The sequence below is a fragment of the Anabrus simplex genome, chromosome 1 (genome assembly GCF_040414725.1).
Source record: "Anabrus simplex isolate iqAnaSimp1 chromosome 1, ASM4041472v1, whole genome shotgun sequence".
Classification (NCBI taxonomy): domain Eukaryota; kingdom Metazoa; phylum Arthropoda; class Insecta; order Orthoptera; family Tettigoniidae; genus Anabrus; species Anabrus simplex.
Genome location: NC_090265.1, coordinates 1312152430 through 1312175400, shown reverse-complemented (window position 1 = coordinate 1312175400; position 22971 = coordinate 1312152430). Strand labels below are relative to the sequence as shown.

The following is a 22971-nucleotide window of genomic DNA, read 5'->3' as shown; positions in this document are numbered from 1 at the left end:
AATTTATAAGAAAGAATAATAATTTCTTCACACATACATGGATATATGGTTTATCGATATCAGGAGAACATGTACTTCTCAAATTCAGGTTACTTAAAAATAATATAACCAGAGGTTCATCGGGTGTAGTGTCAGTCTTGTAACAATCCTGCAAGCCCGATGCCACACTACACGAAAAGCTATTTGTTTGACAATTGAGTAACCTGGTCTTTTAGGTTTGAAGAACTATATCGTGGGAACTATCAAGAAATCTCCTACACTAGTAGTATACTCGGTTAGCTGTTACTTTTCTATTCCAAAAATAGAGGGTTCGAACCCGGATGAAATCAAAGTTACGGAATTTGAAGTTTTAACGTCTGAAAACTCCGTTTCTAGAGCATTATAAAACTCCAGCCTGACAACGATAAAATATCCTTGAGTCTAGTAAAATGTGTATAGATTCAACGAACATTAATTTATTACTATTATTATTATTATTATTATTATTATTATTATTAAAACGATCATTATTATTGTCTCTAACAAATAAGCTATTCATATTATTATAATATATTGTAAGGGAAGTATTACGTTTTCTTTCAATGTTTCTTCGTAATTTGTATTTCTAATTAACCCTGAATTATTTGCTTCCAGTCCGCAGCACTGGTCAGTATGTTTTCTGAAATAATTGCCGTATTAAGGTGTATTATCAAGAGGCACCAATGTTTCTCCAAACTACGTTTCGTTGTCGCTGTTAATATGTAAGCGAGTGTATCGTAGGTACAACTCAGGTTAATAGTTAATCAGCATCACGGCATGCAACGAACAGTTAAGTGCTTCTTCCCTAGCCCCTCTCCAGCTCACCAGCTGACCCGACTACCAGAGAGGTCACTTGATACAGATTAATATTAATAGCGTTTGTGCTGTAATCCTGGCCATTCTGAAATTATCCTCGGTGTCCACTTCCGGTTCTCCTTAACACAGGCAATCACCGGTGACCTAAGGTAGAGGATGTTGGAAAATGAGCTTAATTATTTGCGGCTATCAATTAGATAATTTTAATGATACTCAGATGAAAATATGCAGCAGGAGAACATTTCTCACCTTTGAGAGGGCAGAAATCGACTCAAAGAAGAATTCTTGATAAAATCAACTGTTAGAAAATTTAACGCTCTTGCTACTACGACGTAAATACGTTGTACATACTGTGCCAGTCCGGGGCTTCAGTGCATAATAATAATAATAATAATAATAATAATAATAATAATAATAATAATAATAATAATAATAATAATAATAATAATAATAATAATAATAATTCGTGAGCGCATCGGCCGAATGGAAAATACGTGATGAGATCTTCGGCGAACGGCCCTAGAATCGAAATCTCATCATCATCCCTACTTCAGAATAACCACGGCTATAATATTAGAGCATTCAGGTCAATGGTACGTTCGGACTAATAGGCATTAATAAATTATTTATAAGTAGGGATCTTAATATAGAAGAGGAATACAACGTCACTACAAATCAGAAGAATGATGTTTTAAAGTTTTATGAATATCAGATTTATTATCAACTGAGAAAGAACATCCATAACTAAAACGAAATGTGTCGTATAACATTTGATCACCAATTTAAAAAAAAGAAAACAAAGCGGGATTCATATTAATGAAATTATCATTTAATTGTCTTGTGGATTTAGTATTCCACGCCAATAATCCCGACATTTAGAAGCCTTTCACTTGTTACTACCTCTATTATTCACAACATTGTTATTAATTAATTAATTAATTAATTAATTATACATAATAATCGGCACCATAATGATCACCCTTTTGATATCATCCCAGCTTTCTATACACGAACTGGAGTTTTGAAATATTATAATTTCTTGTGATCATATTATTACGCGATCAAGGATTAAGACAGTATGTTAATTATGACAAGCACATTCCAAGATATCTGAAAGTCATGTTGAGCCCTAATAACTAACTTCATTATTATTTACAAAGGTGTAACTAATCGCATAGGCATGTTTCGCCGGGATTAAAATAAAATACCATTTGATCAATTAACATATAATAATACTGGGCTTATGGATGACGCGTGGACAATAACATGACATTTTACATGTAATAATACACTCAACTACTTCCAAACATATAATATGACCCTTTATCATATATACAAGATTATATGGAGGGAATTACCGAAAATAATATCAATGATACCCGTTGCCCTGGATGGGGGTCGAACTCATAGTCTTCTCACTGCAGGATGCATGTTTTAAATTTCTAGATCGGATAGAATGAACAAAATAAATTGGGAGGAAGTCTATTGTTCCTACTATATTAATTCAGTCGCGGTGACAATTAGCTACTCTATGCGTAAATGTCCGTCGGATATTGTTAAAAAGTAAATATCCATCGAACACTCCACTGTCAAGGCTTTTAACGTGCCCACAGATTCCTCAGCCTTTGTATCCAGCTGGCACTTTCTCTAGCGTAACGGTACTTCCGCACGCCTCCCTTTCTACAGTCGGGGTAAGGTATCTCTCTTTAATAAGCTGCCTCGATATAAATTCGGGCCAACACGGCTTCTTCAAGCTCAACGCTAACATGTTAATTCTCACATGGTTCTATTCAACCTAATCTCAATATAACTAGCGTGGTACAATTCTTCACGCTTTGTATAAATTATCTCTGGCACATATTTATATTGCCTTGATTATCAATTGACAGATATTCACCGACCATCACTTCCAACTCAATACCACGAACACTCGCATATAATTACATAAGGGATATTAATTCTATCCACTCTATAAAAAATTTACATATTAAATTCACGATCTAGAAATTATACTCGCATCTAAAAACACCATTTGAACTCCTCATATGCTCCGTCTTATACATGACATACAAGTCATCCTCGTACTTTTTTGAAGAGGCAGAGCATTTCATTTTATCATAAGATCTGGGGTTACCTAGATGGATACCATTTCCATCCATCATAACACTTTTTGAAGACAAAAATAAATTATTGCAGGAATCTTATAACTAACATGCATTACTTTCCAAGGGGTTTAAATTAACTGCTGGTCATCATTGCCAGTACAAACTTCCTATTACACAAGCTAAAAATTTTAATCCCTTCGAACAGCCCGCGATCATCATTCACATTTTTAATCTACTTGACATGCTAATTCTAACTATTTACAGGAGGGAAAATGACTTTCAAACATAGTAAACTTGAAAATGCACTTATCTTAGGGTGATCATTCTTGTCCGAGGCAGCACACTCATAACAGCTTAAGCCATCATCTTGCTGCCTTTGATGTCGTGAGGTCCTTGGTTCGTTTCCGGGATGAACTCCATCTTGTAGACTTCACCACGCATAATAATCCTGGAGGTATCCAACACAATGAGATGCTGGATAGGTAAGTGACTCGTTTATCCTCTTCCCAGACCAGCGATCACTCGTTCCAATATGCAAAGGGGAAAACACTATGGTTATAATTGGGTCAACTTGTAACACGCACTACATTCAGGCATGGTTAAATTTATCCCAGTATTGCTGAACTATCACGTATTCACTTGCACTGTAATCCAACGTTAAGGGTCACTAACTTGCTTATTTCACATCCCCTCACAATGTAAGACAACTCACATCCACGTTTGTACTTTCAGCAGACGCTGCCCAAATTATTATTATTATGCGTGAATCGCAATTTCCTGAACCAATTCACTTTTTCAACATTCTAATTGTAATTCGAATTGGGCTCCCACAACACAACACTGTATTTGACTAGTAGTGAATTAATCCAGCCACACACGAATCCATCGAACATATATTACAGTAGCTTGAATGCTACGCAGCTCATAACAGGTGGGTTATTCCTCGTTCACTATCCTCGTTGATTACACCATGATACAAAATGTTATAAATACACGAAATTTACACAATAAGTGCACGTCAATAATCACTGCGCTTAAATAATGATTTATGCAGTATTTCTGCTAGTTAAATCTCACAATTGCAGAACTTCATCACTTGATGAAAGTATTACACAATCTCACAAGTCGTGCAAAATATTAATACGTCTGAACAGCACGGAGACACAGTAGATAATGGGTAAGTAGTCTCCTGTCCGATTTCTTTTGTAATACAGAGGAAAAAACCAAGAGTGGGGGTAACTACGCCCTCATGTCGGGGGTCGCTTCCGTAAAAAGCCGTTTGTCGGCGTTGATCTGCATATCAAAAGATAGCTCTGACCTTCCATATTTTACTGATCGAATCTTATTCTCTTAGGATCGGCGGTTTAATTATAATCGTCAAAGCGTCATTTACCACTTGTGCAATGATTGACTTACGTCTTGCCAAACTCCAGGATAGGCTCACCTCGCCAGACCTGTGACGACGTTCTGTAATTCTCTGCACCGATTCAAATCACGTAATCAATGATAAGTTGAATAACTGGAAGATGTTTCGTTGTCATCTTTAACTAAATAATTCCTTGATCACGGCAAGCTCTTATTCATGAATATTAGATGCGTAAGTCAATAATCACATGATTCTTATTATTGTTATTAATATTGAAAATTCTGAAACAAATGAAGGTTTTGGTTGGTATCACTAAAATCGCCAACAAATATTTAGGGAGTTACTTCTCCCTAAGTTAACCCGAATTATGAAGCATGGCTCGCGGGCTGTCACATGACCTTCTACTCCTTCCAACTCACTCGCACAGGAGAGAGAAACATCCTAATTGCTGGCTAGCGTATGACTCGCCCTTGTCATTACGCGCACAGAGCCTCTTGTCCTCTAAAGTAGCAGCGCATCGTTCGTATACCGTGCAGCGCTGTGGTCTGCTAGCTTTGCGGCTAAACGTCGTAGAATGACGCGGAAAACGGCATATTATTGATATGGGATGTCACGATATGGTATCTAAAGTACCGTGAACGGTCACAATATATACTTCTCATGTTTCCACTAATGTTCACTCAGCTAACTTAGCTTCGTTCAGGGATATAATTCGCTCTATGGATCATTGGTAGAGTGTCGGATACCATATCCCAATATTGCAAGCTGAAGCCCAGCAGAGGTAGTAGGATTTCTGTGGGGCAGAATAAATCCTTTCTATATACCGTGTTGTACTATGCCGGCATGCTTTGATCAAAATCAATTGAAACTCAGCCACAAGTCGGCTAACAGAGTTCTAGTTTCCTCTGCTATGTGACATAGTAAAATGGAATTGCTACGCACGCAGTCTAAATTGCTTCAGAATGAAATGGCTGAACACAGTAGTTGAGGCCATGCGTATTTACCCTGAACGTCGTTACCTTGTCTAATGAAATGAAAGGCCGTATGGCTTTTAGTGCCGAGAGTGTCCAAGGACAATTTCGTCTCGCCAGATGAAGGTCTTTTGATATGATGCCCGTAGGCGACCTGTCAGTCATGAGTATAACATGATGATGAAGACGACACAGACACCCAGCCCCCGTGCCAGCGAAATTAGCCAATGCTGGTTAAAATTACCGAACCTGCCGGGTATCGAACCCGGTACCCCTGTGACTAAAGGCCAGCACGCTAACCATTTAGCCCTGGAGCCGGACGTCTAATGAAATGAAGGGGCCTATGGCTTTTAGTGCCGAGAGTGTCCGAGGACAATTTCGGCTCTCCAGATGCAGGTCTTTTGATTTGAGTCCCGTAGGTGACCTGCGCGTCGTGATGAGGATGACATGATGATGAAGACGACACATACACCCGGGACCCCTTGTGACCAAAGCTCAGCACGATAATCATTCTGCTATAGAGCCGGACTCCACTTGTCTAATATATTTATTCTTATTATCATCTAAAGATGAATTCATAAGACTTTCTGATGCACATGGATACCTCCACACAATCCCAGCACCAAATTATGTTATTTAAGTTAATTGGTTTACTTCGATCAGGGCTGCACGATTATCTCTTCATGCACATTACCCTTCGAATATTATTTCCCCTGATGTTACTGGAGAGTGGCCTCACTATTTTGCATTATATCCCTCAGCCTACACTGCAAATTATCTGTACAAAATTACAAGGACTTACCAAGGAGCTGAAAACTTCTCACAGAAATTTCAAAGCAGTACCGGTATATAATTAATTGCCATTCAATCTATGTACTGTACATGATTGCCTAGCACACTATTGTATTAAACTGTGCTTGTCTTCTAACTAGAATACTGTCATTCCTATGTATGCTAACTTTATTACCCGTAGGGGAAAAACTTAGCAAGTGCGTGATTACATGTTTTTCACGCCACATACTGTACTCCCAGACTTTGAGACACATGCCTCTACCTGTTAGCGACTTCTTGTGACGTACTCGTTTCCTTGCTCTCTGTGGCCCTTTGCACTTTCATGTTCTTTGACCGGGCGAGTTGGCTGTGCGCGTAGAGGCGCGCGGCTGTGAGCTTGCATCCGGGAGATAGTAGGTTCGAATCCCACTATCGTCAGCCCTGAAAATGGTTTTCCGTGGTTTCCCATTTTCACACCAGGCAAATGCTGGGGCTGTGCCTTAATTAAGGCCACGGCCGCTTCCTTCCAATTCCTAGGCCTTTCCTATCCCATCGTCGCCATAAGACCTATCTGTGTCGGTGCGACGTAAAGCCCCTAGCGGGTCATGTTCTTTGCATTATTGCCGATCTTGATCTGATCCCTTCCATTCTGTATAAAGGGTTAAAATTTAAATACTGTTTTAAAACGTTGCCGGGACGATCAACATAGCAACCATCCTTGCAGTCTGTAGAGTTAGATACCTGCTCTTGGACCCAAGAATTCACACGATTGCCACTGATATTCCCTTACGTTTGGTTGTACCGGAAAAACTATAAAACGAAAAATCGCCATGAGCTTCTTTCGTCTAAAATCCAACTTTGGGAGAGATACATCAAATTTTATACTTTAGGCCCCTTATGAAGCACCCACTCTGCTGAAATTTTTAAACAACTATTAGCTAAGGTCACTAAAAATCCACAGCCTGTTTCCATTCATTTTACCGGGTCAGAAATGTAATGAATGAAGCCCCCATCTAACGGCGAGGATAGGAATTGTGCCGTCTGCCGAAGCCTGTCGCACTCCTCTGGGTCAATAATTAGTGACTGACAGGTGAAATGATGCTGGAGAGTGTTGCTGGAATGAAAGATGGCAGGGAAAACTGGAGTACCTGGGGAAAAACCTGCCCCGCCTTCGCTATATCCAGCAAAATTATCAAATGGAGTGACCAGGATTTGAACCACGGAACCCAACGATGAAAGGCCGAAGCCACGGAGGTTCACTTAACCTCATTCTAAACCGAATACCAAGCTTCATTGAAATCTACGCATCTGTCTTTCCCGTGATTCTGTAAAAGGCACAAACAAACATTAAACTGAATTCGACATCGGTCATTACAATCGCAACAGTATTCGTGTCAGAGTACAATACTATATCGATTGGAACGTCGTGTTTACAAGCGATACAGTTTCCCTTTCCACGTTGTATGTACAGTCTAAAATACACAGTCGAGAATCTCCTTACTGATGAAATGGCATCCTGTTGACAGGCGGAAAGACGCCAGCGCTCGCAGCGACCAGCAAGCTACAACTGTTAGGAACAAGGTCTCTACCGAACAGTTGAGTGTACTTCTCACGTAAATTGTAAATTGTAAATACACGAAAAACTCTATTAAACGTACATTTTAACAAAACATGTTTATACAAGGGAGTACTTTTTGCTAAAAACTGGTAATAATACAAAAGGAAAACTACAATATTTCATTTTCTAAGGACCAGCTGATCACACCAATATAGTTAAGGCCATAGCCTTTTTTGAAATCTTGTGATTGAGCTGAATTTGGTAATTTCAGATATATAAGAAAAATAGTAATCAACTAAAATCAATTAAAATAATATTCAAAGATCTCAGCAATCAAAATGATTGAATTGTTTTTTTATATGGCAGTGAAAAGTTTCATTGCAAAACTTGAAGATTTAATATAAGTTTCACAAATAATTTCGACAATAATCACTTGGCACCTCTCAAAGCATTTATGTGGAAAATCAGGTATTTCCTTAAGGGAATCAACAGTGAGCTTTTGAGCGTTCTCCTTAAACATACCTTACAGGAAAGCAGTAATAACAGCCCCTATTCTTTCAGCGTTCCTCGACTTCATACAAGACAATTTCTGCTCCTTTGACAATAACTTTCGTTGTGAATAAACCGGCGATTTATTTGGAATGATACTCCATTCTTCTCTGCTGACATAAACTGGCTGTCTTCAAAATGATTCCAACATCGCTTTATGATATTGTACAAATAGTTCAAATTTATCTTCATTAAATCAACCTGGCTACTATTTACAAGCTATTTTCTACACTTGAAGAATTAAAACACCACTACGTGTTAGAAGCTGCGATTGCGTTAACACGTTATATTATTTCTTTCTTTCTTCTTTGTTAAGCTGCTTACTCGCCAGGGTTGGTTTTTTCCTCGGACTCAGCGAGGGATCCCACCGCTACCGCCTCAAGGGCAGTGTCCTGGAGCGTGAGACGTTTGGTCGGGGGATACAACTGGGGAGGATGGCCATTACCTCGTTCAGGTGTCCTCACCTGCTATGCTGAACAGGAGCCTAGATGGGGAAAGGGAAGATTGGATGGCATAGACAAGGAAGAGGGAAGGAAGCGACCGTGGCCTTAAGTTAGGTACCATCCCGGCATTTCCCTGAAGGAGAAGTGAGAAACCACGGAAAACCACTTCCAGGATGGCTGAGGTGGGAATCGAACCCACCTCTACTCAGCTGACCTCCCGAGGTTGAGTGGATCCCGTTCCAGCCCTCGTACCACGTTTCAAATTTCGTGGCAGAGCCGGGAATCGAACTCTGGCCTCCGGATGTGGCAGCTAATCACACTAACCACTACACCACAGAGGCGGACTCCATTTCATTTCTTAATTAGATGAATTTCCCATTGAGTTACATTTATGGATCATTGAGAAACCAAATAACTCCACATCTTCACAATCTTGTTCTAGTATCCAAAAATGTAAACAGTAGTTCAAGCTTTACCTTTAAGAAACCTAAAGAATGATAGCTCTGGTGTCTTCTTGGAATTGAGAAGTTTATTGCATTATACAAATCTTCTTTCGTAAATACCATGTTAATTTGATAGGAAACCAATCATCTGTAATGGCATTACCTCAGTTACCACACGATTACCTCACTGAACGTACACCAACGTTCACATCCAAGTAGACCAGTAGCTTGTTGACTACGCGCAGCGCTGTAGTCGCATGGATGAAGAAAATTAGCCGAGCTTCGCGACTGTGTATATTAGACTGTTGTGGTTAAGTTTCAGAGCTGGAAAGACCTCTACACAGACAGCGGTGAACACTCTTATGGCGTTTCCCATTAAGTGCGCAACCGCCCATTCCTGCCAGCGCCTCATAGAAAGAATCGAATAGCCGGAACACTATGACGAACCCATGTGTCACTTACCAGTAGCTATCGGAACGTGTATGAAGCAGAGGAATTGTATGATATAAAATAAAGTTAACTATCTCCCCATCTACTTTCCGCCAATATTCAAGCAGGCTGTTCTACTGAGAACGCAGCAGTGACGCCATATGTCGGAGATGAGTGGGAGAAGAGGAGAAAAATCACATCACAACAAGCAATGTTATTGTTGAAGAGTTATATGGACCTGCGATTTTTATTTTCCTTCCGACTCCGTAATATTAGGATATCCAATATAAAGGGCGTAATTCTTCTTGCTTTCATGATTTCCCTCCACAATTTTTCATAAATTTGATAGTCATTTTTACAATTTTCCCTGCCGAAATGGGCTGTTGACCTTGCAGTATCCACCTTAAGATAATCATCATCAGTTAATGCGGTTGACCAATGCGGTGCGATGCAATGTTAGAAACAAAAGTCTAAATTACGAATATCTCTGTTATCATAGCCATACGGTAAAACCGCATAGGAAATAAATAATCGGAAATTGTATTATCTGTAATTATCTATTTTCTATAACATTTGTTCTGTAGTATTTATAGATTTGAGCACTAATAGTATACTGTAGATATTTGAGAAATGCACTTTATAACTTCCCTTAAACTACTAGGTATTTTATCTATCGTAAATAAAATAAAATAATTTTAGCCTTACATTTAGTGACTTATTCTGTGACATTGTATATAATTTTTTATAAAATGTTGTTCTGTCATTATCTCGTAGGTCAGCGTTGATACGGACTTAGCAACAAAATTCTAAATTCATGAATATCTCTGTTATCATAGCCGGTACAGTAAAACTGCATTTGACATAAACGGTAGCAAATTGTTTTGCTATAACTTTTCTAATCGATCGGACAACTAATAATATATATATTTGAGGTTTAAAACGTAGTCCTTCCCTAAGCTACCATTTCATCCAGCGTAAATACATTATTTATAACCTAGATTTTAGAGCCTTTTACCCAGAATTTACATACGGATTTTAATTACATTGATCTTAGCGCTTTTCTCGTGATGTGTGATCATACAGGCCGACCTACGTCATCATGCGAACAGAAGACATGAACTTCGCTGACAGAAACGTATTTTTCTTTAGAAGTCGTGGTTATGAGCTGTTCGTTGTATTTGTCTTGTGGACAAGATATAACTGTCTATATGTGGTGCCAATTTTAGCTGTTAAAACATTCTTGTTTTCTCAATAACGATTTTAATGACATCAAAAATAGGGATTTTATATGGCGTTGTTGTTTGGCTCATCACTCCATAAACTGTTCTGATGAAGCACTCCATGCCGACCTATCCTATTCTAATAATTTCTTTTGTATGTAACTATTGCATTTTATATCCGCTCTAATCTGCTCGTCATATTCATACCTTGGTCTATCCGTACCGTTCTTACCTCCTACACTTCCCTTAAAAATCAACTGAACAAGTTCTGGTTGTCTTCAGATGTGTCCTACCATTCTACCACTTCATCTCTTTAACTTTAGCCAAACCGATCTCCTCGATTCAGTATCGCATCATTCGTGATTCAATCTTCCATCTCACCTACAGCATTCTTCTGTAACACTACATTTCAAAAGCTTCTATTCTCTTCCGTTCTGAGCTAGTTACTGTCGATGTTTCATTTTCATACAATGCAACGCTCCAGAAGAATGCCTTCTAAAACATATTCATAATTCCTATATCAATGTTTGAAATAACTAATTTTCTTCTTAAGAAAGACATTCCTTTCCTGTGCTAGTCTGCATTTGATTTTCTCCTTACTTCTGCCGTAGTTAGTTATTTTACCATCCAAGTAACGATATTCATCTACTTCCGTTAAGACTTCATTTCCTAATTTATTATTTCCTGCATCACCCTGACTTCGTTCGATTACATTACATTACATTTCGTCGGCTTACTTCTAAAACCTCGTATGTCCCGATGCACTTCCTACGCATTATTTTCCTTAAGGCTGGCCACGCCTCGCGGCCACATATGGATATGCAGTCCATCAGAACAATTTTCATTGTGATCAATTTCCTATGCTGACGTGTAAAGGAAAATGGACCTTATCATGCTGTATAGTAGGGATGTGGTTTTTTATCACGTATTTACGAAATCCTACAGTGTAATGCATTTAAGGTTCATTTTCCTTTACACATTAGCACAGGAAAGTGAACACAATGAAAATTGTTCTGGTTGGCTGCATATCAATATGTGGCTGAGAGGCGTGACCAGTCTTAAGGAAAATAATGGGTAGAAAAAGCCTTGTGAGATACGAGGTTTTAGAAGTAAGCCGTTGATTTGTTTTGGACTTATTTATTTCCATCTTGTAGTTCTTCCCCAAGAATCTGTCCATAATATTCACCGATTTCTCCAGCTCGTCTTCAGTCTCAGATAAAATAATAGTATCATCGACAAATCTCAGGGTTTTGATTTCCTCTCCTTGGATTGTGATTCATTTTCCAAATTACACTTTGATTTCCATTTTCGCCTGTTCTGTATAAACATTGAAAAGGAGGGCAGCGGGCATACTGCAACCTTGCCTCACTCCTTTCTGGATTGCTTCTTCTTGTTCAAAATCCTTGATTAATATCACAGATCTGTATACAGATTGTCGATAATTCTTCGTTCTCAGTATCTGCTCCCGGTCACCTGCAGAATCTCAAATAGCTTGGTCGAATCAAGGTTATCGAATGCCTTTTCTAGACCTACGAACGCCATATACCTGACCTTGTCCTTATTAATTCGATCCTCTAATCTCGGACGTAAAGATAGGATTGCTTCATATATTCCTGCGCTTTTCCTGAAGCCAAATTAATCTTCTCCCAACTCATTTTCCACTTGTCTTTCCATTCCCCTAAAGGGTAAGAGAGAGCCATGAGCCCTAATTTCATCACCAAATAAAATTTTAAAAATTATAATACGTGTTAAAATTTTCAGGCGTGTGGTGCTAAACTAATGGTGTGGTATTTTTGACACTTTACACCACCGGCTTTATTTGGAATAGGTGCACCAATATTCTGACGAAAATCAGATGGCACTACTTCTGAATCATACATCAGTCACTTTAAATGGAATAACCTCGCCATACTAGTTTCTCATAAAGCAGTCAGTAATTCAGAGGGAATGTCCAAATACATTTATTAAATATTATGTTACATTAACTTATCCCTTGTATATCATGATTCAACTGTGGCTTACGGACCCTGGGATGCTCATTAATTTACCTCCTGAACGAGTGCAGGATATCGTCCCTTAAGGAACAATACCGCGTATCTGAGAATTCTCTTTGTAGGCCTACCCATTATGTTCCTTAAGACTGGTCAAGCCTCTCAGCCACATATGGATATGCAGTTCATCACAATTTTCATTGCGCTCATTTTCCTCTGCTGATGTATAAAGGAAAATGAACCATAAATACATACTAATCTAGGAGTGCGCAAATACTACATGCCAACATACTGTACGGCATGGTACGGTAAGATTAACTTTCCTATAAACAGCGGTATAGAAAAATGAACAAAACGAAGATGGTTCTCATGGACTACATGTCTATGTATGGCTGGAAGGCGTGACCAGTCTTAAGGAACATAATAGATAGGTAGAGCATTGTCAGATACGCGGTACTGTTTCTTAAAAAAAACGTTATAATATGCATGTATGTATGGAGTTGCATATAAAGCAGGGCCGAGTAGTTCAGACATCAGATCACCAGGTTTCTCAGTCCAACTTGGCAGGTTCGATCCTGGATTTACCGGGCGAGTTGGCCGTGCGGTTAGGGGCACGCTGCTGTGAGCTTGCATCCGGGAGAGAGTGGGTTCGAACCCCACTGTCGGTAGCCTTGAAGATGGTTTTCCGTGGTTTCCCAATTTCACATCCGGCAAATGCTGGGGCTGTACTCCTAGCCCTTTCCTATCCCACCGTCGCCATATAGACCTATCTGTATCGGTGCGACGTGAGCAACTAGCAAAAGATCCTGGCTTATATCGGTTGTATTTGAAGGTGCCCAAATAGGTCAACCTCGTGTCGGTAGATATATTATTAATAAAAATAATTCCTGCGTGACAAAAATACGGCATCTCGGCGTCTACATAAACCATAAGGTATGTATTGATGTATTGATACTTATAAATGTACACTCAACAACATGAGATCTATGTCCAAATATATCCCAATCTTCAAACATAATTCATCAACTACAGTACTTTATTCGAGTAAACTGTTGTAGAAAAGTTGTTATCGGTATAAAGAAAAGCAAGGGTGATAACTCATTGTCTCAAATTTGTGATATAATTTCAGGATATTTGAATATATAGAATTAATATTACTTTGTGTGTGTTCTGTACTGTTTCATAAAGAACGAATTGAAGCTTTATAGGATACGCGCTTTCCTACAAATTTGAATGCTTTGCAGGGAAGTTTTGAACATTTTATATATCTCAACGAATTCTCTGCAGCCAAATGGAAGTTTCTCCAACTCCTAATTCATCCTGACGTGAGGTCTGTTCGAACCAGTCAGGCCGCGTTAAATAACTGGGAGAACATTTCTCTGCACTGCCTTCAGCTCCATTCCGAGGCAGGGAGTTGTTAGGATATTACGTTCAGTTCCTTATTTCGCACGTAGCTCCTGAATTACTAATAAGGGAAACAAACACGTCGTTTGCCAATGACAAGCAACAGTGTGAGTCCAAGGAATTTCATCTCAAGTTTGAGATTAATATCACACCTTTCATTATTAAATTACATTCTCCGAACAATGTTGTCTCGATGCCCAAAGTCTGATCTGAAGTCCACTGACTCGATCTCCATTGAGTAACATATACATACATACATACATTATCAGTATAGACTGTTATGCCTTTCAGCGTTCAGTCTGCAAGCCTCTGAGAATTTACTAAACGTCGCCACAATCCTCGATTTGCAACTAGTGTTGTGGCCACATTTAGTTGTGTACCTCTTATCTTTAAATCGTTAGAAACGGAGTCTAACCATCGTCGTCTTAGTCTACCCCTACTACTCTTACCCACCATAACAGACTCCATTATTCTCCTGGGTAACCTACCCTCCTCCATTCGCCTCACATGACCCCACCACCGAAGTCGATTTATGAGTACAGCTTCATCCATCGAGTTCATTCCTAAATTAGCATTTATCTCCTCATTCCGAGTACCCTCCTACCATTGTTCCCACCTGTTTTTACAAGCAATCATTCTTGCTACTGTCATGTCTGCTGGCCTTTGGTTACAGGGGCCCGGATTCGATTCCCCCCAGGGTCGGGAATTTTAACCTTAATTGGTTAATTTCGCTGGCCTGGGGGCTGGGTGTATGTGTCGTCTTCATCATCATTTCATCCTCATTAGGACGCGCAGGCCGCCTACGGGAGTCGAATCAAAAGACCTGCACCTGGCGAGCCGAACTTGTCCTCGGACACTCCCGGCACTAAAAGCCATACGGCTTTTTTTTTTTTTTTTTTTTTTTTTTTTAAGATCCACGAAACATAAACACAACTGCCTATTCTTCTCATAGCATTTTTCAATTACCTGGCGCATACTGAAAATCTGAACCTGACAGCCTCTCTGTGGTCTGAAACCACACTGGTTTTCATCCAACTTCCTTTCAACGACTGATCGCACCCTCCCTTCCAAGATGCCAGTGAATACTTTGCCTGGTGTACTAATCAATGAGATACCTCGATAGTTGTTGCAATCCTTCCTGTTCTCTTGCTTATAGATAGGTGCAATTACTGCATTTTTCCAATCTTCAGGTACCTTACCAACACTCCACGCTCATTTTACTACTCTATGAAGCCATTTTATCCCTGCCATCCCACTATACTTCACCATTCCAGGTCTAATTTCATCTATTCCTGCTGCTTTATGGCAGTGGAGTTTATTTACCATCCTTTCCACTTCCTCAAGCGTAATTTCACCAACATCATTTTCCTCCTCCCCATGAGCTTGGGTGTTCGCAACACCACCGGGATGATTTCCTCTTACATTGAGAAGATGTTCAAAATATTCCCTCCACCTCTCCAGTGATTCTTTGGAATCTTCTGTGAGTCCACCTGTATTACTCAAAACACTGTTCATTTCCTTTTTCCCTCCCTTCCTAAGATTCTTTATTATTGTCCAGAAAGGTTTCCCTGCTGCTTGACCTAGCCTTTAGAGGTTATTACCAAAATCTTCCCACGACTTCTTTTTGGATTAAACAACTATTTCTTTCGCTCGGTTTATTTCATCTACGTACAAATCCCTGTCTGCCTCGTCCCTTGTTTGGAGCCATTTCTGATAAGCTTTCTTTTTACGTTTACAAGCTGCTCTCACTTCATCATTCCACCAAGATGTTCGCCTATTCCCAACTTTACACACAGTTGTTCCTAGGCATTCCCTTGTTGTTTCTACTACAGCATCCCTGTATTCCACCCATTCTCTTTCTATATTCTGAGCCTGCTTACTCTCCACTGTTCGAAAATTCTCACTAATCATATCCATGTACTTCCGTCTAATTTCCTCGTACTGGAGATTTTCTACCCTTATTCGTTTTCAGACGGATTTCACTTTCTCTACCCTAGTCCTAGATGTACGTAGTTCACTACAGATCAGATAGTGGTCTGTGTCGTCGAAAAATCCCCGAGAAACTCGTACATTCCTAACAGAATTCCTGAATTCGAAGTCAGTTTAGATATAGTCTATTATGGATCTGGTACTCCTAGCCTCCCATGTGTAGCGGTGAATAGCCTTATACTTGAAGAATATATTCGTAACAGCTAAACCCATACTAGCACAGAAGTCCAGCAAACGCTTCCCATTCCCATTAGCTTCCATATATTCCCCACATTTACCAATCACCCTTTCGTGTCCTTCAGTTCTATTCCCAACTCTCGCACTGAAATCGCCCATTAGTACTATTCTATCCTTGCTGTTGACCCTGACCACGACGTCACTCAATGCTTCATAAAACTTGTGAAATTCATCCTCATCTGCACCCTCACATGGTGAATACACGGAGACAATTCTAGTCCTAATTCCTCCAACTGACAAATCTACCCACATCATTCGCTCATTTACATGCTTAACAGAAACGATGTTGAGTGCAATGGTATTCCTAATAAAGAGCCCTACCCCAGACTCTGCCCTTCCCTTTCTAAAACCCTTCAAGCAAACTTTATATTCTCCTATCTCTTCCTCGTTATCTCCTCTTATCCGAATATCACTTACTCCTAAAACATTCAGATGCATCCTCTTTGCTGACTCAGCCAGTTCTACTTTCTTTCTTCCATAAGCCCCATTAAAATTGATAGCTCCCCATCGAATTCCATTTCGTTCACCAAGTTGTTTCCAAGGAGTCCCTCGCCTGTCAAATGGGAGTAGGACTCCGTTACTCCCATACATCCGAGGCTTGCTTAAAATGTTCTGAGCTCGGTAAATTCATGAAGCAGGATGCTACCCTACTTGCACATAGCCCATTTGAGGATCTCTCCTCTAACGGGTTATGGACCACCGCTGAATTGTATAGTCCTAGCCGCCTGAGCACAAGGAGGGCCATGATTCAGAATATGTTCGAGATAACCATTTCCCATTCCATAGCAACTGGTATCCCGACTCTCAGGACCACTTACTAGGCCACTCAGCCGTTGCCCATGGTTCACGAACTAGGACGTGACTACAGTAACCCACAAATATGAACCATTGATTAAGAGGGCAGCGTAAAATGTTGTCTCTTCATATCACTGTTGTGTGAATGTTTATGTTCTGTGGACGAGCTGGGTGGATCAGACGCTTACTGCAGTGGCTTTTAGATCCCAGGCTGGCAGGTTCGATCCTGGTAGAGTAAAATGTTATTTCAAAATGCTCAAGAACTTTACTCCCATTTCGGTAGATTTACTGGAACATAAAAGAACTACTGCTTAAAAGATGTCGGCACCTTTGTTTAGAAAGTTAGCGACCATATCCTTAATTAAGGTAGAGAACTAGCATTTCGCTTAGTGAAAACGGTAAATGACAGAAAACTTGAAAATAACAATTGAGGAATACTACCTTAAGGGCTGCCGAATGTGGGAATCGAACCGACCATCTCCCGAAAGCAAGCTCACATTTGCGCGGCCATAGCCGCATATCTGACTCTCTCGGTTTGTGTATTTAAGGACATATTAGATTTCTTATGCTGCTGGGAGGTATAAGTCTGGACACGAAATCCGACGTCCTGATCACTCGCAATGGATCCTTAATTGATCGAAGGTACATTCATGAAATCGTAGTGCCACATGCGATTCTTCACGTGAGGCAATTTGCAGGAAACGCAGTGTTCAAGCATGACAATTCTGGAGTACATGTTTCCATCACGTCTGGAGATCCCTGTAAGAGCACCAAGTATAACGAATGGACTGGCTATCCAGAAGTCCGGTCGAACAAGTCTGCAACTAACTGGAGCAACACATCCTTGCGAGAAATCCAACAGCCGAAACACTTCAAGCCCATGAAGACGCCCTTTCAGAAGAGTCTTCCTCAACTGAACTCGACGCAAATGCCAGAAATAAGAAAATACGTTGTGAAGCCGTTGTCCATGCTAGGAATAACATATTTTATTACTATGAAACTCACTTACGACGTGGTCAGTTTGGTATACGACCAAGGACTACTTTGTTTGAGACACGTTGTACAATGACGTCGTGTACTGAATGTGCGAAGAACGATTTTCATTTCAAATTGAAATTATTGCAAAGAAGAAGTGTTCTTATTGCGTCTTTTCTTTCATTTCAGTATGTATGTGTGTAAGTGAGATATGAACAAATGAAAAAGTGGAAATATTTCCTCACTGGGCAGAATTTTAACTAATTTTGCTCTGAGAGCTGTTAAATTTATGAAACTATTATTTATACAGTCTTGATTTAGAAGCCTTTCTATATTTAGTTTTAAATGTCCGCAATTTTTAAAATACAAAGTTGATTTTCTGCAGTTCTCTGTCTAACTTGACATAGAATCTCTCCAGATGGGTAGCGTATCTGTGGACTGTTGTGGAATCTCACGTTATCTTTTACATATATATAAAAATATTCGCTCTCTGTGAATACATAAAAGAGGGTGAAAGTGTTATCGAGTGACTGAATTCCTGTTCGAGTGAAAATATGTGAATAATGTAATCATTGTAAATATTGCCTTAGTGGATCTGTGAAACAGCTAATGTAGGTGGGGCTTCCCCTTTTCATGTAGGCCATGCAAAAACTCTGTATAATGTATATAATAACATACATACATACATACATTATCATTATAGACTGTTATGCCTTTCAGCGCTCAGTCTGCAAGCCTCTGAGAATTTACTAAACGTCGCCACAATCCTCGATTTGCAAATAGTGTTGTGGCCTCATTTAGTTCTATACATCTTATCTTTAAATCGTTAGAAACAGAGTCTAACCATCGTCGTCTTGGTCTCCCTCTACTTCTCTTACCCTCCATAACAGAGTCCATTATTCTCCTAGGTAACCTATCCTCCTCCATTCGCCTCACATGACCCCACCACCGAAGCCGGTTTATGCGTACAGCTTCATCCATCGAGTTCATTCCTAAATTAGAATTTATCTCCTCATTCCGAGTTCCCTCCTGCCATTGTTCCCACCTGTTTGTACCAGCAATCATTCTTGCTACTTTCATGTCTGTTACTTCTAACGTATGAATAAGATATCCTGATTCCACCCAGCTTTCGCTCCCATAAAGCAAAGTTGGTCTGAAAACAGACCGATGTAAAGACAGTTTCGTCTGGGAGCTGACTTCCTTCTTACAGAATACTGCTGATCGCAACTGCGAGCTCACTGCATTAGCTTTACTACACCTTGATTCAATCTCACTTACTATATTACCATCCTGGGAAAACACACAACCTAAATACTTGAAATTATCGACCTGTTCTAGCTTTGTATCACCAATCTGACATTCAATTCTGTTGGATTTCTTACCTACTGACATCAATTTAGTCTTCGAGAGGCTAATTTTCATACCATACTCATAATAATAATAATAATAATAATAATAATAATAATAATAATAATAATAATAATAATAATAATAATAATAATAATAATAATGTTTTATTAGTCGTGGTAACAATTATTACTGCATATGCGAACATTGGGATACAATATTCAATGAGAGGATTCAAATCCCCAGGTCTATTAAATCTCGTTTTCATCTGTCTACCACGCTGAAAGGCCAACACTTGATTTCTGAGCCCAAGTTGGCGGGATCGATCCTGGATCATTCTGACGGTATTTGAAAACCAGCCCTATGCCTGTACAATATATTTACTGGCTCGTAAATGAACACCTTCGGGGCATTATTCTGACCTCTCTGCGTCTCCGAAAGTCGTAAATGCATTTAATGGGAGGTAAAACGAATAACATCATTGTATTATCACTTCTACATAAGTTGTGTGACACAATCCTAATGCCAGAAGTGATGATATCAGACGGAAGTTAAGCAAGCTTGTGGACGATGTGTAATGAATTAAAATAAATTTCATTGATCTCTTAATACCTTAATAATGATATTAGTTGAACTTTTCTTCAGCAACCATAGTTACGGAAATCATTGGGCTGAAACAAATTTACTTCATTAGTGCCTTAATTTTGTGAATCATCAAAGCAGAAGTACAAAGATTGTGTCACTGAGGTTGGTTGTGTCGCATAAGTTCCCTTGAAGACACGTTTGCATGATTCACAGGCCTAAACACTATTGAAAACGGCATATTGCTTCATTGAGACATCCTTCAGCATGATAGTCACGTATTTTAGTAAGAAGGCGCACTGGACTGGGTTTTGTAAATAGTTTAGTAAATGAAAATTTGCCGTACTTTTGTGTGGATCCTTAACTGAATGGTAGGTTCAGAGGGTTCGGTTTCGATCCAAACGAAAGAAGCGGGATTTGTCTTTGGTGGTTAACGAGAAAGGTACAGTGTTACTAAAATTTTGCAAACTTTGGTCTGGGAAGACTTAGGACAAATTAGATGAACTGCTCGACTAAACAATATGTTCCGAGCTGCCAGTGGTGGTGTGGAGTGACTTTAGTAGAAAACATATGACTAACTGGATATTATAAAAGTAGTATGAAGAAAACGTGGTAATTTAAGGGGATGAAAGTGAAATGGCGTATGGCTTTTAGTGCCGGGAATGTCCGAGGACATGTTCGGCTCGCCAGGTGTAGGTCTTTCAATTTGCTGCCCGCAGGCGACCTGTGCGTCGTGATGAGAATGAAATGATGATGAAGACAACACATACATCCAGCCATCGTGCCAGCGAATTTAAACATTGATGGCTAAAATTCCCGACTCTGCCGGGAATCGAACTCGGGTCCCCTGTGACGAAAGGGCAGCACGCTAACCATTTAGCAATGGTGAAGGACTTTAAGAGGATAAACTTGGGTAAATACTCCTTTATTGGAAGGGAATCAGACATTAAAATAATTTTCCAAGGGAAGTTTCCGATAAATATCCAAGTACTTTGAAATCATTTAAGGAAACCAAGGTAAACAACTAACATGGTATTTGCCACCATGACGACAGCCATAAATGCAGATTATTGATTGATTGATTGATTGATTGATTGATTGATTGATTGATTGATTGATTGATTGATTGATTGATTGATTGATTGATTGATTGATTGATTGATTGATTGATTGACATACATTTCTCATATTGTCATTCTGGAATTTTCAACGAAACAATCCATTTTTGATTTACAAATTTGCACACAATTTGAAGTTTTTTATTCGTTCGTTTAATTGTTAATTTTTCTGTGCTTCTTAAATAGTTATATTCCTATTTGTTGCTTGAATCAATGCCTAAGGAGGTTTTTTACATTGGGACGTAGGCCTAATTATATTTTCAGGAGACTGAAATGGCTTAAATTGAGCAACGTTTCAATATTGTCATTTATTCCAATGATTTCTGCCATTAAGGTGAAGGCTAGTAATTTATGAATATCCTTTACACTTGAAATTCAAAAGTCGGTTTCCAGTCACTCGACCGGGTGAGGAGTGGAATGAAGCCCCATCCTGCGGCGAGGATAGAAATTGTGCCGGCGGCCGAAGCCTGTCGTATTCCCCTGGGGCAATGATTAATGACGGATAGATGAAATGATATTAGAGAGTATTGCTGGAAATAAATATGATAGCGAAAATCGGAGTAACCGAAGAAAACCTGTCCCTCTTCCGTTTGTTCAACAAAATTCTCACATGGAGTTACCGGAATTTGAACGACTGAAACCAGCGATGAGACGCTGGCGCGCTGCCGCCTGATCTAGGGAGACACCTTCATGTACAGTTACATAATAATAGAAAATTGCCGTGCTCTTTGGATTGTTTTATGCATCATGGCCTGTTTATACGCTTATACTGAAATAGTTCCTCTATCCTCACCTCTTCACAGCATATGCATACTGTGTGCTCCTAAGCTAAACAATGAAATCGGAGAATTGGGTGCAAGTTATAAAAATCACGTTATTGTTTCATTTCAGGTTGCGTGGGTGCGTGTAGACACGCAAACCATCCTCTCAATCCACCACAACGTGATCACGCAGAACCCGCGCATTTCGCTGTCATACAACGACCATCGCTCTTGGTATCTGCATATCAAAAATGTGCACGAGGCCGATCGTGGCTGGTACATGTGCCAGGTGAACACGGATCCCATGCGTAGTCGCCAGGGATATCTTCAAGTTGTAGGTGAGTATTTCATTTCCGTATGATTGTTATGTAATTTGTTATTTATCATGCTTTTCAATGTACACTCAAAAATAGTGTGTGAAAATTTTCCTGTAGCTCAAACATAATTAATAAAATCAATACGAAATTAAAGAGCTTAACAAATACATTACTTAACATAGAATGTCATGTTTCATCAATCATTTATATTCTCTTAAATTTATTAAAATATCTCATTGGAATATATGAGGTAGTTGAAGCCAAAATGGTGTAAGTCAGATTATAATTGTTCTGAGAAATAGTAAATTGGGCCTTTATTTGAATTGTAATAAAATCATTAAAATACAGGTGTGGACAGGTAAGGAACTGTCGTGCCTGGTTTTTGTGACAACGTCGTGCGACGAAATCTTACCTAGAGTGAAATGAAGGACACGTCAGATAGTCAGTTCAATGGAATTTAAATTGCAAGTGTCGAATGATAACTGCTGTGAAAGAGGAACGCCGTCGCAACGGGTAAGATGCCCCTTGCGATGATGTAGATGAGCGTCATTGGACACCGTTTGACACGGATGGCTAATTAGACCCTATATGGCCCGAACATTCGTGAACCGTATCACTCCATATTATTCCGTACCTGTTGGCGCGTGGGTTCAAGTAAATCTCATTATTCCGTACGTTTACAATTCGTGAAGTTCAAGTCTTAGAAGAGTTACGATGCTACAGTTAAATCTTATTCGAATTTTCGTGTCTGATAATACAGAACACC

The 22971-nt window shown here is 39.5% G+C and overlaps 1 protein-coding gene across 1 annotated transcript in view; it reads left to right on the top strand.

The window, feature by feature from the left end:
• The window catches only part of LOC136858799 (lachesin-like), a 686055-nt gene that overhangs the window by 29085 nt on the left and 633999 nt on the right, over positions 1–22971 (top strand). The window contains exon 3 of the mRNA XM_067138618.2: positions 22019–22226. Coding sequence (XP_066994719.2) covers positions 22019–22226 — 208 coding nt within the window. The remainder of the gene's footprint in view (positions 1–22018; positions 22227–22971) is intronic.